Source organism: Aythya marila (assembly GCF_965140915.1).
Source record: "Aythya marila genome assembly, chromosome: 2".
NCBI classification, from domain to species: Eukaryota; Metazoa; Chordata; class Aves; order Anseriformes; family Anatidae; genus Aythya; species Aythya marila.
The window spans coordinates 152962237-152979986 of record NC_139043.1 but is presented as its reverse complement, the minus strand read 5'-3'; the positions used below and the strand labels follow the sequence as shown (position 1 = coordinate 152979986).

At 39.0% G+C, this 17750-nt stretch overlaps 1 protein-coding gene across 2 annotated transcripts in view; it reads left to right on the top strand.

The window, feature by feature from the left end:
* Positions 1 to 17750, top strand: part of TRAPPC9 (trafficking protein particle complex subunit 9) — a 453151-nt gene that overhangs the window by 15416 nt on the left and 419985 nt on the right. For both annotated transcript variants that reach the window (XM_082754768.1, XM_082754767.1), the window contains 3 exons: positions 1873 to 1998; positions 7161 to 7377; positions 9872 to 10015. In XM_082754768.1, the coding sequence (XP_082610894.1) occupies positions 1873 to 1998; positions 7161 to 7377; positions 9872 to 10015 (487 nt within the window). The remainder of the gene's footprint in view (positions 1 to 1872; positions 1999 to 7160; positions 7378 to 9871; positions 10016 to 17750) is intronic.

The window sequence follows — 17750 nt, the reverse complement described above, 5'->3', positions numbered from 1 at the left end:
GGAGCTGAATGCGAGCTTATTTACTGTGCCTGCTGGAATGATCTCTGGGGAATTCAGGAGTTTATGAAGGGGTTGCTGATGATGGATGTGATTTTACAGGACTGTTAAGGGAAGCTTGTATTTAACGTGTGTGGTCATGAGGAAAGGACAAAGGAAAGGCCACGAGAAGGACAAACGCTCATTTATGAGGATTTAGAAAATTAAATAGTTCTCAGCTCTACAGGAACTTTATTGGGGGATTTTTTGTGCAAATGTTCAGAGGTAGTAAGGTAGCTTAATATTTGCATTGGTAGTATAGTATAGAGGAAAAAATTTGATTTCATACTGTGATACGAGTAGCTCAATATCCTCATCAACACTAAAGCTGAGTTTAATTGCGTTATGATGTAGTTATATATGCTTTAATCACTTCTTCATTTCAGTTAGGCTTTGATTTTAGAAGTATGTTTAAAGATGAGATGTCATTCCCACACTTGTATTGAAGGGAGACTCTCCAAATGAGACAAGATAAATCATGTCCATGAGTTAATTTATGAGCAGAAGCAAGTGATAGTTTGGGGGGCAGTTTCACCAATACAGCAGTAATCCTCAAGTATGTATTCAGCTTTTTATGTTACCTTAAGTTGCTCCTTTAGGATGGATATGATTTCTTTAAATTTTGGACTTCATTTTGGGGAGGTTATTTATATTTTGATTATAATCATATCTGGTATGCTCTCAGCAAGTAATAATAAGCTTCACTTGCAACTAACAAAGAACTTTGCCTTGGGACTGAGCTGTGGCTGTTCAAGACAAGTTTATTTAGCTGTTGTCTAAGCCCTACAGGCAGAACAGCTCTCAGCTGTAATGCTGAGGAAGCAGTACTTTCTACACATTTTTTGATGTCATCACTAAGCATAAAAAACTTTCACATCAGCTTCTCAAATGGATTCGATCTCCCACACTTCGCTTTTGCTGATGTCTCGAGCACTTAAGGAAGGAAGATGGATCTGTGCTTCTCTGGAGCTATTTCTGTGTTTCATTCAGGGCTTTATTTCCCCCCATTAAGCTCCAAACATACAAGACTTTAAGTTAAGCAGGAGATTCACGTGTCCAATATGGGCACTGTTTGGGGAAATAACGAGATCAGATTGTTTGTCTGGAAGATTGCCTGTGATGCCTGAGCTCAAACGGATCAATGCACCTCTGTGTTGTTTCTGGCTTTTCTTAGGCAAGCTGCGTAATGAAAATAAAACATTAATTTACAGAAAACGGTATCAGCTAGATATTAGAAGACTTGGAACGGTTTGTAATTCACCTGTGATCAATGATACTGCTTTAACTACAGAGAAAATCAATGGAGTAAAAACTACAGTTCTGTTGGTACAGCTTCCTCTGCTATATAATACATTTTGTGATCAGTAGAGTAGACAAAATAAATCCCCCATTTACCTTGATAGAACAGTTTTAGGTGGTGAAGAGTAATTGTAAAATTGACCTGCCTATTACCAGCCTTGAGCTTATAGAGGTATTATCCTGTGCAGGTCGAATCTGTTACTTTCTTGTAGACACGCACCGTGTGTATGAGGTTACCTAAATTGATGCCCATATTCCCAACTTTTCTCCTCATCTGAACTCAAAGACTTGAAGCTCTGTGCTGTCTGAAAATAATAAAAAGGAGGGAAAAGGATGAAAATTGTTATTTACATAATAACATTTCAGATGGCACCTTAATTTTCACTCGGGCACATGTTGTAAATTAAGCATAATCACTAGTGTTAGGGAATTGTTGGGGTTTGAAAGCTGTGACAGCTGATATACGTGCTGGGGAGAAATGCTTATCAAATCTAACAGGTGCCATACTTAATATTATTTAAATTTTCTCTCTCCAAGTACAAGAATGCGGGTGTGATTGAACTGGAAGCCTGCGTGAAGGCAGTGAGAGTCCTCGCAATACAGAAGAGGAGCATGGAAGCCTCTGAGTTCCTTCAGAATGCAGTTTATATCAATCTTCGTCAGGTATGTGCACAACATGCCATGACTCTCCTGTTCCTGTTGGAGAGGTTACACTCAGATGTTAAAATTACAGAGATTTAGGAGACTCCAGTTTCATTTCTGTATCACAGATGTGGAAACCATCTACTACTTGCTTCTCACTAGGACTTCTGATGGCTTTCATATCTCTGAGACTGCTTTAAGAAGGTATTTACAACTCATTTAAAAATAGGAGGACTTAGGTTGAGATTAGAGACTCTAGCAGTTATTTTCTCTCCTGAAGACAAAATGTGCCATTCTTATTCTCTTGAGTTGTTGTGCTAGGGAAAAATAGCTGCTTAAGGCAGATCTCCTGCCTTGGATTTCTTTCTTGATTGTATCTTGTTTAATGAAACTAGGAATGGCCTTTCACAGAGTGAGCTTAGAGTGTAAATGGTATTGTTACTCGGTTGAGTTTTTGTTGTGCAGTGCTGTGTCTGGGTGATGCCAAGTCAGAAAGGAGTTCAGAGGGAAAAAAAAAAAAAGTATTTGGAACTGTGAGAAAAGTGGGGAGCATGGGGAGGAGAAAATTAGGCGTAGACCTTTTCACTTCAGGGAAGACTTGAAAATGTTTATTTGTAATCACAAAACTGGCTCTATAACACAATTCCTGCGGAGATTATCCAGAGCCTCTCCAGTCTGAAATGAAGACGGTGAGTTTTGGTGAGCTCACTCTCCTACTGAGAAGCTGATGCTCAGTACTACAGCAGAACAAGATATTATCAGTGTCTCATGCTTGGTGTCACCAGTTACCAAAAAAAAACCAACAAGGAAACCAAACCAAACTGGTGTGGTGGAAACAATTCATAAAAAGTTGTTACATTTCTTAACTATTTTTCCTCTTTTGCTCATTACGCCTTGGTAAAACCAGCAGTTGAAATCCACACCACTGAGCTAAAGCCCAGATTGGGACAGAAAATTTATAAGGGGGGTAGAATAATTTCTTCAATTTGTAGATAATGTTTTGCTTATTAAATCTGTTCAATGTCTCATTTTTTTTTCTAACCAAAGAAGAATGAAAATTTAATTGGTTAATGAACTATCATATAAATTATGAATTTTGTCATGGGATGTCTTAACTGCTGCAATCTTTGCCTTCCCCTTTATTCTCCAGTGGCTTACACTGGCAGCTCATGCATGCTGTTGTGGCAGGATTTTTGTGAAGCTGCTGTGCCAGTAATTTTCCCTCGTTGTTGCGTTGTCATTTACCTGGCCTGCAAACTTGAGTATTGCTCTTAGGTTGTGTTGATTAAGGGAGCAATTATTATTATGAGAATCACTTGTTCTCCTCCTCCTTCCCACTGATGCTGTAACTTGAAGTTTATGTTAGAGGAAAAAAAAAATAGGATTAACTTTACTAACTGGCAAAGTCTATAAAGGCATTTAAGTAGCTGCTAATAATTACCTTGTAATAAACATGCACAAAGCTCGGCAGCTGCTCAGAATGCAGCCCCTGTCCTGATCAAAGCTCGCACCAGCCAGCTCTGTAGTGTCACAACCAGAAACAAATCAGGGTTTGAGCAGGTCCTGATGAGAAGGACGTAGTGAGAAAGCACGGCGAGAAGGCATCGTCGCTTCTGTCACCTGCTGCGTTGGAGAGAACAATCAGAGAAGGGCATCCTGGAGGCCCTGCTGCTTATCTTAGTAGCTAGCTGCTCTCTCCGTCTTTCTGCTTTGTTTTTTCCCTAAAGGAACTTTGAACTCGATGTATGGCAGCTGTTTGACCCCACAGATAAATCTCTGTGCACGTACACACTATAAATGCCCCGTCTCCCACTGTCTGGGAAACCTTGAAATAAAAATGGGGAATACTGTGTATTTTTGTTGTAGCTCAGTCTGAATTTAGGGAGCTAATGCAGGGAGTGTTTGCATCATGTGGGAGATGAAGCCAGATGGTGATGGTACTCAGCAGGATACGTTCTGGGAAAGAAACAGGTTAAATTTTGATACTAAGGAGCATGATCATTTTTTTTTTTGCTTCTCAAGTGGTATTCAGTGATTCTTTTGGAATCATATTAGTAGTTCAGAGTAGTATTTATTGTATTAGAAATACTCTTTCCCACTGTATATTCCTTTCTGCACCATATGCCTGATTATCCCTTGGCCATTTCCTGATGTCAGCTGTCAAATCATGGTGATGCCCCTCTGAAAGCGTTTTATATGACAGGTTCTTCAACAACAACACGTCACCGTGATGATACTGGGTTATCCAGTGCTGAGAACTAACCTTAAACTGCCTTGATTTCAGTCAAGGATGACATAACTCATCATTCATCATACGATCATATCTGCTATTTTGTCATTTTCTCAGGTGGAAATGTTTCTGAAGCAGTATTAAGATGTGAGTAATGGGATCTTGCCAGTGTTGGGGGATCAGTTTTCCATATAGGACAGTGTGGCTGGGAATTATATTTCTGCCTTTTCAGGATTTATTGTGCACAGCCCGGAAGCAGATAACAATTGTACTTCTAATTTGGGCTGACCTGAAAGAGGAGTCGTCTTAAGTTAGAGAAGCAAACGGAGGGCTGTGTCTTTCTCTTGCAGGTAGGCAGAACATCAGCACAACTAATGGTAGGCAAAAAACCACCTCAAAATATAAAGTGTGGGCCTCTGATGTGAAGGAAAACTGATTTCTTTCCACATAGATCCAATCTCCTGAACTGTAAAATTCAGGCCTGTCTGGTAAAATAATGTAACTGGTGTTTTCTGATGGTAGGAGAGCTCCAGGACAATAAGACTTCTCGTTGCATCCAGTTGTGAGGAATGGATTGTAACTGCCAATTACAAAGAAAGTGAGGTTATAGAAGCTTCTTTGAATGTAGCAAGGAATAATTAACCCATGTAAAGAGCTTCCCTCTTTAAAGCTTGTCTTAAAACTGTGGGCTCGGCTGCTTAGATAGTGAAGTACAGCCTTCACAGCTGTGGGTGCTAACTCGGTTTGTTACAACAATCAAATGAAAATGAACCAGGTTGAAAAGAAGCTGTGCCTCACATGTTGGCTATCTCACATCCATGGAGTATCTTTCACAAATCTATAAGGCCAGGAAAGATGTTGTCTGCTGAACCCTGCTGCAATCTTCCCCAAATTAATTATTTGTTGTGTTTGCGTGGGATTGTTTTCTTCTTTCTTTTAAGCCCCTAGGTGGTAACACTGAACTATTTATGCCCAGGGAAAATGCAGCCTTGCTATCTTTGTTGCCAGGAGGAAACACAATTTCCTGCAACTGCAAGAAATGTTTGAGTAGCTGTATGGACAGCCATTGAGCCACAAGCTAGGGAAGTGTTAAAAACTTACTCAAATAGGACAAAAATAAAACTTGCAGAGCATTTTTTATCTGCTAGCTGTTCCAGTTAGCCAGTGCTCATGTTCATCTAAAGAGCTATCGTGGCCCTTTCTCTTCCTATCTTAAACTTCAGTTTCCATAGTTTGTGAACACAGATTTCATATTTGAGAAATCGTTTTGATAATTTATTTAAGCTTTTCTAAATGCAATACTTGATCTGCTCATGCCCCTTTCAATTCTGCTGCCATTTTTTGATTTTCTAGCTTTTAAAAAATGATACAAATAGGGAAAAGAAGAAGAAAAAAGTTGGAGCAGCTTCTTCTCAGCTAGAGTAGGTGAGCTTAATGTAACATCTCACGTTCTTTCCAGATGCTAGCTTTTGGGGATTCTGATAAACTGCATTAAAATTGATCTGCGTCATACTTTTGTGCCTTGTTTTCCTTCCAGCTGCATTTATTGATGGTTTTCAGCTAGGTGCAGTTGCCTTTTCACAACTGCAGTTACAGGTCTGTTACGTGGCCGGGCTTTGTTTCTGCATTGTGCATTAGCTTGTGTTGTCAGGTCTGATGGAAATATCAATTTCAGCTTCAAAAACTGTGCAAAACCGCCCCAAAGCATTTGCTAGTCTGTCTATGTCTCTTAATCTTTTGACCTACTAGGATTTGAGCTATCAGATAAGGTCATGGTGCGTCCTGAAAACTCCATGTCTCTTTGGGCCTTTTTTGGTCCTATCCCTGTGCCTAAAATTAGTAGTGACTTGTGAAAACAGATCAAATTTTTGTAATTCTGTCAGGATTTACAGGACTAAAAACATTTCGATATTTCGTAAAACCTAATAATTTCTGCAAAATTTACTAGTGTGGCTGGTATCTTTTGACTTTGTATGTCTTGAAGTATCTGAATTTAAACAGAATTCAGATTGATGCTTTGAATTTTGCAATAAGAGTGGCAGAAATAGTGTTTCTTGTCCATTAGTGCTATTTTTGTATGAACTTTGTGCCTTCCTGTAAAGCTGCTAACCTATTTTCAGGAATAATTCTTAGTAATGGGAAATACTTTGTAATGCTTTTGGTTGTGTGTGTTGGATGTTGTGCACTAGATGTCAGCATGGATCCACTTTCAGGACTCATTAATGCTTGTTGCTGGGACGTAGACATGAAGTAGCTGATAACTTCGAGACTCTTGCAGAAGTTTCTTCTTTTGCATAGAAGAAATAGTGCATGCTAGGGTGGAAGGAATGATTACCTGGGACTTGTGCCAGCATATTTACGAGCCACAGTGTGTGTTGGTAGTTCCTTACCAAGTTTGTATGAACTTTAAGCTTAATGACACTTAACCTTTCACTAAATTCTAGCTCGCTAGTTGACAGTCTGCATATGTATGGTATCATGCACTGCATATTTTGTGGTTTACAAGATTAGAGACTCATAAAAATCGAGGCATTAAGTTTCTTTGCTTTCATAGCCTGAGATTTCAAGATCATCTATCAGGTAGGTTTTCTCTTAAACTGATGAAGACACTTCACTTGTTAAATCAATTGAGTTTGGTCGTGGTGTATCCCTAAAATACAGAGCTGGTTAGGTATGTTTAACTGCTTTGACTACTTATTTGTTAGTACAAATGACAAGTTGATAAAGAAATGCATCTTTACTGTTCTCGGTAGCAGTTGAACTTGAAGCAAGCGTAGATTTTCCTAGCAGTAGGAGCTGCCAGGACTGGCTGTGTGCGAACTCGCTGGCCTTCTGGGCTGGTGGAGTTGCCTGCTACATTTCCCCCTGCCTCTTTTTTTTTTCTGTTACTCAGATATATGCTTTTTTAAAATTATTAAAACCAATTATTTCCTATTTTCCCTTTAAATTTCAGCTTTCAGAAGAAGAAAAAATCCAGCGTTACAGCATTCTTTCCGAGCTGTACGAGCGTATTGGTTTTCACCGCAAATCCGCTTTTTTCAAGCGTATAGCAGCGATGCAGTGCGCTGCTCCCAGCATCCCAGAGCCTGGCTGGAGGGCGTGCTACAAACTGCTTTTGGAAACTCTCCCTGGCTATAGCTTATCCTTGGATCCTAAGGATTTCAGCAAAGGTTAGTGTCGCTGGGAAAGCGTGTGTTTGCTTACTAGGTCACTCAGTTGGCTTTCTGTAACTCATTTCCTTGAGATATTTCAAATAAAACTCAAATCCTTTACCTATCTGTCACTACTTGTGACAAATAAAGCAGTTCTTTAAAGCAGCACCTTCACTTCTTGCTGCTGCTGCTTCCAGTAGCTCTGAATTTCTGAGTGCCACTGCTGAACGTCTTGCTGAATTCATCTGCCTGCAGCAAATGCGTTTTATTAGTGAGAGCTTCCCTTCCACTGTTTCAAAAATGTCTTGTGATGATACATTTCTCAGTACAGAACAGGTCATGTTTTATGCCTGAGTATTTTTCAATTAGCTGCCTCTGACTTGTGTCTCAGAAATTGTATTCCTCTGGGTATTTGTTGGCTTTTATTTGAAGAATGAAAGATTCTTTTACGTCTTTATATATAGACACATATACATTATATACAGGTATAATTACAAGCATGTACATACTTTATATATTATATATATATATATTTATTTGTATCAATGTCACATTCTTCCACAAGTTAAATTGGTGTGACATTATCTGCAAGACTAGCTCTTGATTAAGACATTTAAGCAATTTTTAGATGCTATATATTTTTAAAGTTGCTATTTTTTTTGCATTTATTTAAAAAACAAACACCACCCAAACCAGCCTGTAACAAGTGACTATTCTTGTTGCTGCTAAGTACTGTGTTCTCCAAGTTTTTTTTTTTTTTTTTTTTACTGTCTGCTGTCCTTTTTTAGGTAAGCTATATTTGAACATTTTTTAATTTGGCATCAATGTTATCTAAAGCTGTATATAAAATAATCATTTTTAAAAAGTCTTTATGTTAATATACTGCACCACATTTTCCCTGTAAAAGAAGAGACAGATAATGTGCTGCTTGGGAACTTGGGAGTCCTGAGCAAGCTTTCCTGGGTTGCCCAAAATCTCGAATTCTTTTTGTGTAGTGTTTGTGAGCATTCACTAAATGATGTTGCTGCGGGAGTGGAGCAGCAAACAGGGGCTGAACATCAATGGAAAAGGCAGTGAGGTTCCCTAGTAATAAGACTGAACTGGTTTAAATAAGAATAAACTGCAGCTGGAAGATTCTTCTCCCTTTTGTGCAAATTCACTGGCTATCAACTGTTGAGATTCCAGTTTGAAGACTGGTGTGGGTTTGTTTTGGGTGGAGAATTTGTAGAAATTTTGCGAGAACTGTCTATTAAGGAAAAAAAGATGATTGGTGTTTATCTTTCATTTTTACCTTGCCTTTATGTTGCACTGAAGTGCTTTGTCAGGTTTTACCCCTAAAAATTGTCAGATCTTGCCCTGGCTATTGCAGAGGCATGGAAGGATTACTGCAAATTGTAAGCAGTGCTTGGTAAAAATGGCATTTCACACGTGAAAAATAACCTCATGTTGATATAAACAATAAAAACTCCTTAAGATTTGGTTCAAGGAGTTTCTAGAAAAGTTAGCCAACTGCTGAAGGGTAGTCCTAGAAAGAAGACTGTTTAGAAGTTTATGAAGTATTGCACATCTTAGAATGTGTGTTATTTAATGATTACTGCTTTTGCTTGCTACTGATCATAGAACCACAGAATGGTTTGGGGTGGAAGGGACCTTAAAGCCCATCTAATCCCAACCCCCTGCCATGGGCTAGGACACCTCCCACCAGCCCAGCTTGCCCAAAGCCCCATCCAGCCTGGCCTTGAGCACCTCCAGGGATGGGGCATCCACAGCTTCTCTGGGCAGCCTGTGCCAGTGCCTCACCACCCTCTGAGGGAAGAATTTCTTCCTTATATCCAATCTAAATCTCCCTTTTTTAGTTTAAAACCCTAACTCCTTGAATTACCTAAAAGCAGGTTAAGTTTCATAAAAAAAAAGTGTACTGAATATTACATTTTCAAAAGAAAGCCTACATTATGATGTACTGCTTATTGTTCTCATAGAAACCTGGCAAATTTGAAATAATTTGTAGTCTGAAACTTAGTTTTTAAGACTAATAGTCAGGAGATGTGCCTCATGTCCTGTAGTCTAGGGCTTTTTTTTATCTGACTTTTAAAGGTGAGGAAAGTATTGGGAGAAAATTTTTTGCTTGATCCTTGGAGAGATTTAGGAAGTACTGAATTTAGATGAAAGTGAAGTTTCTGTCTTAAATCTTGAATGAATTTCTTGTTCGGAGAAGTTAAAAATTGTATATTGCATTATTTTTTCTTTATGAGAAGTGTTAACTTCGTTTTCTCAGTTCTAATGATAAATTTAGTCAATAGGCAGGCATATGAAACAAAAATTGCTTTACGTTCAAATATACAACAAACCCAAAGCCCCTATTTTTTTTGAGTCCAAGCTTTGGGTTCTGTAATTATTGGTTCTATTGGGTGATTTAAATCTAAGTATCATTAAATTGCTGCTTAGAATATACAGAAAAACAAATCTGATTGTTTTTTGATGACTTCTAGCTTAAAAATTGTTTGTTTTGTAGGAACTCACCGAGGCTGGGCTGCAGTACAGATGCGTTTGCTTCATGAACTCGTGTATGCCTCCAGGAGAATGGGCAATCCTGCACTGTCTGTCAGGCATCTGTCCTTCCTTCTCCAGACCATGCTGGATTTTCTTTCTGACCAAGGTATGATTTTAAAAAAGAGGAGAGTTTCCTGCATTTTCTTCAGTCCTACAGTCAAATAACGTGACTTTGTTTTGAAGTATACTTAATTTGAGAAGTAGAGGAGAGGACAGAAGTTAGAGTTCTGTTTGATGGCAATCAATCAAGCATACAGCGTTATTAATTTTAAATATTGCAGTGTCCTGACCTTGATATGTAGCAGCTAAAAGAAAACTTTTAAAAATGTTTTCCCTCTGCTGATTGACTGCCTCAAGCCTAATGCTCAGTTTCCTCTGTAAATATTTGGTGTATGATTGGAGGGCTTAATTTGGGATGTGTGGATGTGGTGCTAGGGACGTTGCTTAGTGATGGGGCTTGGCAGGTCAGCTTGTTGGTTAGACTTCGATGGTCTTTGAGGGTCTTTTCCAATCCAGGAGATTCTCTGCTAAAGAAGCCCTTGAAGGAAGTAGGCACAGTCATTGTCCCTGTGTTCATGACAATGAATTTGTAGCAGCTGAACAAGATGGAATTGAATTGAGCAGTTGTTTTTCCTCCTTTCTTCTTTAGTAATGTGCAAATGTCTCTTTTTGGTGACTCCTGCAACCAAGAATTTTGTTGGCAGGCTTCAGCTTTTTGCCTATTCACAAATTCCTTTGTTCATTTAGTGGCTCAAATCAGTAATGGAGAAAGGAGAGGAACAGAGAGGAGCTGGTGGAATAAATTATCTGCCTCTCTGTAGGTCGTATTTGCTGTTGAAAAGGTCTTTGGGTTTTCCTGGGCTCTTCCATGAAGCTTCATTGATTTATGTATGGGAAACTTCACTTAAGAAAAGGCTTTGAGCAGTTCCACAGATGTCCACATGTTGTTGCTAATCCCAAATCCTAAAAAGTTCCTAAAAACAACATTTTTTTTGTATTTGCCACGAGGTTTTGAATCTCATGAATGTTCTGTGTTTCAATTTCCTCTGTATGGAAAAAAAAAAAGCTGAAATTCAAGTCTTTCTCGTCTTCAAACATTGCATGTCTGAGTAAAGCTTCATAAGATCTTAACTCTGATGTTTAGTGTCTTTGGAAAATTAAAACTCAGTGTTTTCCAAAACGTTTGAAATGTACTTGAATCTTTTTAGCCATTTCTGCTGAAGGGGTCCAAAATAGAGCTTGCTATTGTATTTGAAATCTTTTGCTGATAGTGTGGTGCTCAGGCATGGTGAGTATTCCAAACTAGAGTACCAGGGAGCACCAGAAACATATTTCTGGATTGTAACTTTTTGGTTAATTCTTCTGGGACTGTTCTTGTGTGTTATCGTGCAAGGGTTCATTTAGCATAGAAAATTATTGTGCATTTATAGTGTTTTTTTTTTTCTTCCATTATTATTAGGCAAAACAAACCAAAGAACCCCCCTTGAACCATGGATTGTAGTAAAGGACTAAAGCAAGATGCTTTGGATGCATAAAATTTTGCTACTTACTGCTTATTTAAAGTCTGTGAACGTTTTCTATTATATCATGAACTTCTTACAAAGTGTTATTTTAAGATATAACTAGTATTCTTCTCTGATAATCATGACTGAAACTTCAAGGTTTTCTTTACCAAATAAAGGTTTCATTATGAAATTGAAATAACACGGTAGCACCAGGGAATACTAAGATTTTAGTATTATTCTCTATGGAAAGTTGCCACGTTAGAAGTTAAGAGGCAGAGGAAAATTCACTCTTTTTAAAATGAATTTTTTACCCAGAACGATTTTTTTCTTAAATAAAACACACTTCCTATTTTTAAAGCTTTTAATTGAGGATACATGTTAAATCCTATGCTTATATTTAAAATTCAGAATTTGCAGGTCATCATCTTTAAAATAAAACCAATGGAAGTGAGAACTCTAAACTGGACGGAAGTTACCAGGCAAACTTTTGGTACTGGAACATAATGTAAGCCTTTTATGTCAGAGGATTTGCTCCTTGTAGACACAGAAAATGAATATTGGCTCATTCTATCTTCTTAATCTACTTCTGTTCATTTACTGCTTCAGCTGAAGTTGAGAAACTGGGATTTCAGCAGACAGAAGAATTTGATTTCTTTCCGCTTCAAGTCGAATTTAAGAGGATGAGATTTTGTATTTGTAATGAAAAATCTCATTAGGAGCTCTTGCTTCTATTCACAGAACACAAATGCATTGTCTAATAGTCTGTGTTTAAAACAAAGCTTTCTTGTATTTGAATTAATTAAATGCCACTGGTAATTATTTTAAGAACGCAATTTTTGTGTATATTTACTGGAACTACAATTTCCAAGCATGCAAATCCAAGTAACAGTATCATCAAATAAATGGGAGTTATCGGAGTCTGATTTAAAATTAAGCTATTTAGTTACATAAATCTGTAAAATGCAATCGTCTGGTTAGCAAAAAGAGGTACCAAACTCTGCTGTAAAGCTCTGTGATCTCCAACCATTATGTTTTAATGTTAACAACCCCTCGAGAATCACTTCTTTCAATAAGAATTAAAATGTGCAGTTGCAAAGTTGCTTGGAATTAAATCCATCTCTTTTGCATAACACTTTTTGAAACATAACGCCACGTACAGCTCACGCTAAATTTAATTTGAGTGAGGTCAGATACTTGAAAAACAACATTTTCTGGTGGATTTTTATTGATTCTGATAGTATCCATAGTACGTAAAAGGACTGCAATTTATATTGCGAACAAATGATTCTGAGAGGGCTTTTCTAAACAGAGAGTTACTTCAAAACAGCAGTTACTGGAGCATGACCATCCGCACAGAATTGACCTACAGAAAGCACATGTGGCACCCCTGCAAGTTCAGGTTCTTCCAGGTGTTCAGTGGGTTTTGAACTCCATCAGACCTGATGCTTTGGTTACTTCTCTGGTGACAAGGATGGAAGTGCACAGAAGTGACCTTTTCTCACTGTTCGTGGTATGGCGTGCAATGAGGGATGTTTTGTGCCTTCTTTGGACCAGTTCAGTTCATTAAAAATTCTCAAAGTTGGTCTCTTTTATTGCTTGGGGAAATAATAGCCACCTTCTGTTGCTTCTTAGTGTATCTCAGCCATTAAGATCTTCCTGTCCTCTGGCTGCTCTCACGCTTCTCAGCGTTCTGATAAGACGTTGGGCTGTACATCCGAGATCTCTGCTGATCTGCCTGTCTAATACTTCCTTAATCAGTAGTGTAATTACTGTGCCTTGTGTGAAACATGCAGGGGTTATGTTTCATCTCTTGACCAAGCATTTTGGATGCCCCAATTCTTGAGGTGAGTGACACGAGGTGAGAGACAGAACAAGATCTGGAAATACTTCCCGTAACGTGCGAGGATGCCTTTCTGTCATCCCTCTGCAGCACTGATTCTTCTTACATCACTAAATACAGCTGCAGCCTCTGCTGCCAAACTGCAGATTTGGTAGATTGGTCTCCAAAGCAGTTTGAGATCGTGGTAGTAAATATGAAGGTGCACACTGACTTCTTGATGCTGGTTCTATCTTCTGATCTTGGATAACCAGCAGGCAAAGGTAAGAGGAGAAGTATTCCGTTTTGTCACGACAAAATTTGTTTTAGCCCTAGCTAAACTGCAAGTGATATCCTGGGCTTCATTACAGACACGCTTTGGACGCAGGCGTGCCCTCTGCACAGCACGTCGTCATCGCTCTGGCCACTGTCAGTGATTCTCTGAAGGACGTGAAATCTTCAGTGAAAAAATTGTTTTGACATTTCTCTTCAGGCAGAGGACAGACAAAGTCCTGCATGTGATGAAGGACATTGGGGGGTCGCTCTCGCAGTAGCCGTGTGTTTTTTTTCTGCAGAAACAAACTTTATTAACGGAGTTCTTCAGTGTCCTTTAAGAGGGTTTTCTGTGTGTGGATTTTCATTTGCAGTGTGAATGCTTTGTGCATCTTCATACAGCCTTGCACAGGAAATACCCCAGCGTGGCTGGGGATGAGAGAAATGGGAGGAGAGAAACGTGGTTCTATCGAAGAAAAAAGTCTTTGCTCCTTTCAGAGGTCCCGTGTTGATTTTTCAAAAATATCCCGAGTTGTATAAATGTCAGGGACATGACTCTGAACCCTGAGGGGGCACAATAATGTCCCCGTTGCAGGGCTGGCTGTTGCTTGCTGCTTCAAAATCACGCGGCGTGTTAATCCGTGCCATTCAAAACTTCAGGGTTTGCAAGCTGGGCTCCGGGCTGTTTGCTCATGCAGATAATTTCTCGCTGTCCACAAGCTGCTTGTTCTCCCCTGGTGCTGAGATCATCCTCCTCGACGGGGAATTTCTGCCCAACCTTATGCTGAATGCTCTTTCGGTTCCCCTTGTCCTCTGGATGAGTCGTGCTGGACTTGTCAGTGCTGGCTGGCAGACGGCTTTGATAGAGCTGGGGGTAGCTGGAGGACCATGGACTGCGTGACAATAATCTGAGATCACTTCCAGACCCTTTTCTTTTCAGAATTTCTTTTCAGAACCTTCTCATGCTCCTTACAGCCCTGTCATGTTCAGGAGATGACACATCAACTGCCAAGGGTGAGGTCTGGCCCTTTTGCAAAGAAACAATGGGCTAAATCTGGGAAAAAATCCCCAAACCGTGTTTATCTCTGGAAGTTGTGGTTAAACCTGGGCCGATCGTAATTTGAACATGTCAAACCTGGCATCTGACAACCCTTAAAATACGCCTTCCTATCTCATGGCTTGAAGGAGGAAACTACGTAGTATTTTGCAGACATTTTTATTTATGGCACAACTTGCATATGCATTCGCTTGGCGATATTTAAATTTCAAATGTAGAAATGCACGAAGGAGTGAAGAATATTAAACCAAGCTCGTAAAAATTGACAGCTAGACCAAAACCAACTGTGCAAATGCCCTTAGGTGTAACCTTCCTGCCAGTATATTGGCAGCAGTAAAGGCCAGAGTTAGTTTCTGGGGGATCCTTACATAAAACATTGTCTTCAGTTTGCCCCTGAACGCTGGGGAGGATTAAATCAAACTGCATCAGCACTCAGTGAGTTGTAGTTCCCCACACGGATTTGAGTAATGGCATCTCAGTGAAGAAAGGGATGCAGAATAACCTACAGCCCTCTAAATAACTGCTGCTCCTCTTGAGCACGGGATAATTTAAAGCCACCTCAATTTGCAGGACTGTAGGAGCAACTTGTTCGTGTGTGTTCACCTCGCCATGTCCTGCTCTCTTGTTTATGTCTTGCTATGATGTTCTCATTCTTCCCTTTATAGACATCTCTAGTAGTAGTCCTTAAGAGCTTCAGTTTGAGCTGGTTGTTTGCCATTTCCCCTGCCTCTTCCCAGTGTTCCTCTTTGTTTTTTCCTTTCTTCTTCATCATATTCAGGTCATAAGCAGCAAGACGGTAAGTATTAGAAATAAAAATGAGGATAAACAAGTACGAACGTCTGATTTTTAACAAAAACAACCCTCTCATTAGCTCTGAACTTTGAAAAGAGGAGCTATGTAGAAGTAATGAAGCTAATTGGAAGAAATGAGGAGTGGTGTGTGTGCTGCTTGCAGGGAGACCACTTAAAGATGTCATAGTGGATTCTCTGTGAGTGTATTCTCCCTCTTCTCCATTAGAATAAATCCGAAAATAGTGAAAAAGCAGGGCAAAATAAATACAAATGGAGAAAACGTACACTGTAAAAGTGGATGTTGTGTCCAAACGTGGGAAGTAAAGGGGAACGCAGGAGGAAATTTAGGAGGAAAGATTCCAAGGCAGAGCCCCTCCTCTGCAGAGAATAAACCCAGTGAATTCTTTCAAAGAGTAACTCAGAACGGTTTTATGATGGGGAGTGATCCGACCTGTAAGATGAATAATAATAAATTCCTGGCACCAGATAAAATTCAAAGATGCTAAAAGTGTGGGCACCGACTGATTCCCTCTGTGGCTTCTCAGCTTTTGTGCTGTAGAAGTTGCTCATACAGCCATGGCCACAGCGTGGTGTTTTGGTTGACAAAGCCCATATGAGGGGGTTTTGTGAAACCAGTAAATCTTTCACACAGGAGCTACTCTGCTTGGTATTGTAATGCTAAAATAAACCAGTTTCACTTAACTCATTCATCATGGTACTCTGCATAATCAGATAAATGGAGGGGACCTGGAAACGCACCACAGACAAGCCCAATGGCCAAAGTTTTGTTTTTTCCTCCAGCTCTTCCACCTCTCTTGCAGTACTGCAAAGAATGACGCTGCATGCTCATCTTCAAGTTTTCCCATACGAGGTTGACATATAAAGGCATCAGTAACGTGGATGGTATTTAGGATTTGAAGATTTGGAGTTAAGATTTGAGTTTTTCTGCCTTGGTTCTAGTGCTCTTTTGTTCAGTTCTGTGCTAAAAAACTTCAGCACTGTTACCTGCTCCTGTTACTGGGAGTCAACAGCACTCAAAAGCACTCCTGAATATTTTAAAATCTTTTTTCCTTTCTTCTTATTCTTATTCTTATTCTTATTCTTATTCTTATTCTTATTCTTATTCTTATTCTTATTCTTATTCTTATTCTTATTCTTATTCTTATTCTTATTCTTATTCTTATTCTTATTCTTATTCTTATTCTTATTCTTATTCATTTTCCATTATTATTATTATTATTTTTAATACAGAATAGTAGCAGCCAGGTAAAACTCTCTGGGTTTATTTTATTCTTTCAAAATGTCACTTTGGAACTGGTGTTTTCTAGAGGAGCCGGCACGTTAAACAACTTCACTCTAAAACCACATTTTAAAAAAAGAGGTAATTGATTTTTAATAAAATACACGTCTTGTAGACTATGCTGAAACTTTAGGTTGCTGAGAGGAAAACCAAAATGCTTGTAGTAGTTTTATCTGTTTCAAATAGCAATCTGCTTATCCTTGTGTGACTGGAGGAACTCTGGTGCAGCCCCCAATTCAGTGAATTTTAGTAATTGTGGAGTAAATAAATGAGATTGACTAAGTCACCAACAGGAATACGAGATTTAAATTCATTTGGATACCACAAAATATGAAGGCTAGCAGTTTGAGTCAGTTTTACATGAAGGAAAACCTGCTGTAATGTGAATAAAATGAACACTGACTCAAACTGCCTGGCATTACACACAAACCTGAATGTCTCTCACACGATTTACCTTAGTTTAGACTTCGGTTGGACTTGGTGAGGTGCAGACAAAACCTCCAGCCTCTGCCTTATCCAAATTGTTATGTGAAACAGCAAATCCGTCACTAAAATAAAACGGTGCATTTCTTTATGACACAAAGTTCTTACTAACTTGTTTTGAAGTCATTCGCGAATAAAATGAAATTTCCAAGCTGTACGTCAGAATTCCCATCTCCACGTAGTTGCCTCTGTTTTTGAAGAAGCCTGATCTTCTTCAAAAGATTAACTTTTGTTATGTGATTAACTGAGAGATGTTGAAACGAAGACAACTTGCCAAGCTGTTCCAGAAAAAAAACCTACTTTGAGGAAGACACGCTTGAATTGACAATATGAAGAGGTGAAGAATTTGTGGGGTATTTGCTAACGTTTTGTGCTGAAGGAAGGTATTTTTTATTAACTATTTTACTAAAATCCAAATACATTTTACATGGTTTTAATAGACTCAGTGCCCTTCTAATCAAGGCTGCTGCTGAAAGGAGCACTTTATATGTAAGTAGAAATACGGGTGTTTAAAAGATCATCCATCTGCTTTGGTGATCTCCTAGTATGATGTCCATTTGAGTCCATTTGATGTCCATTTGGATGTGCTTCGAAAAGAACAAAAAGATTCAGGAGT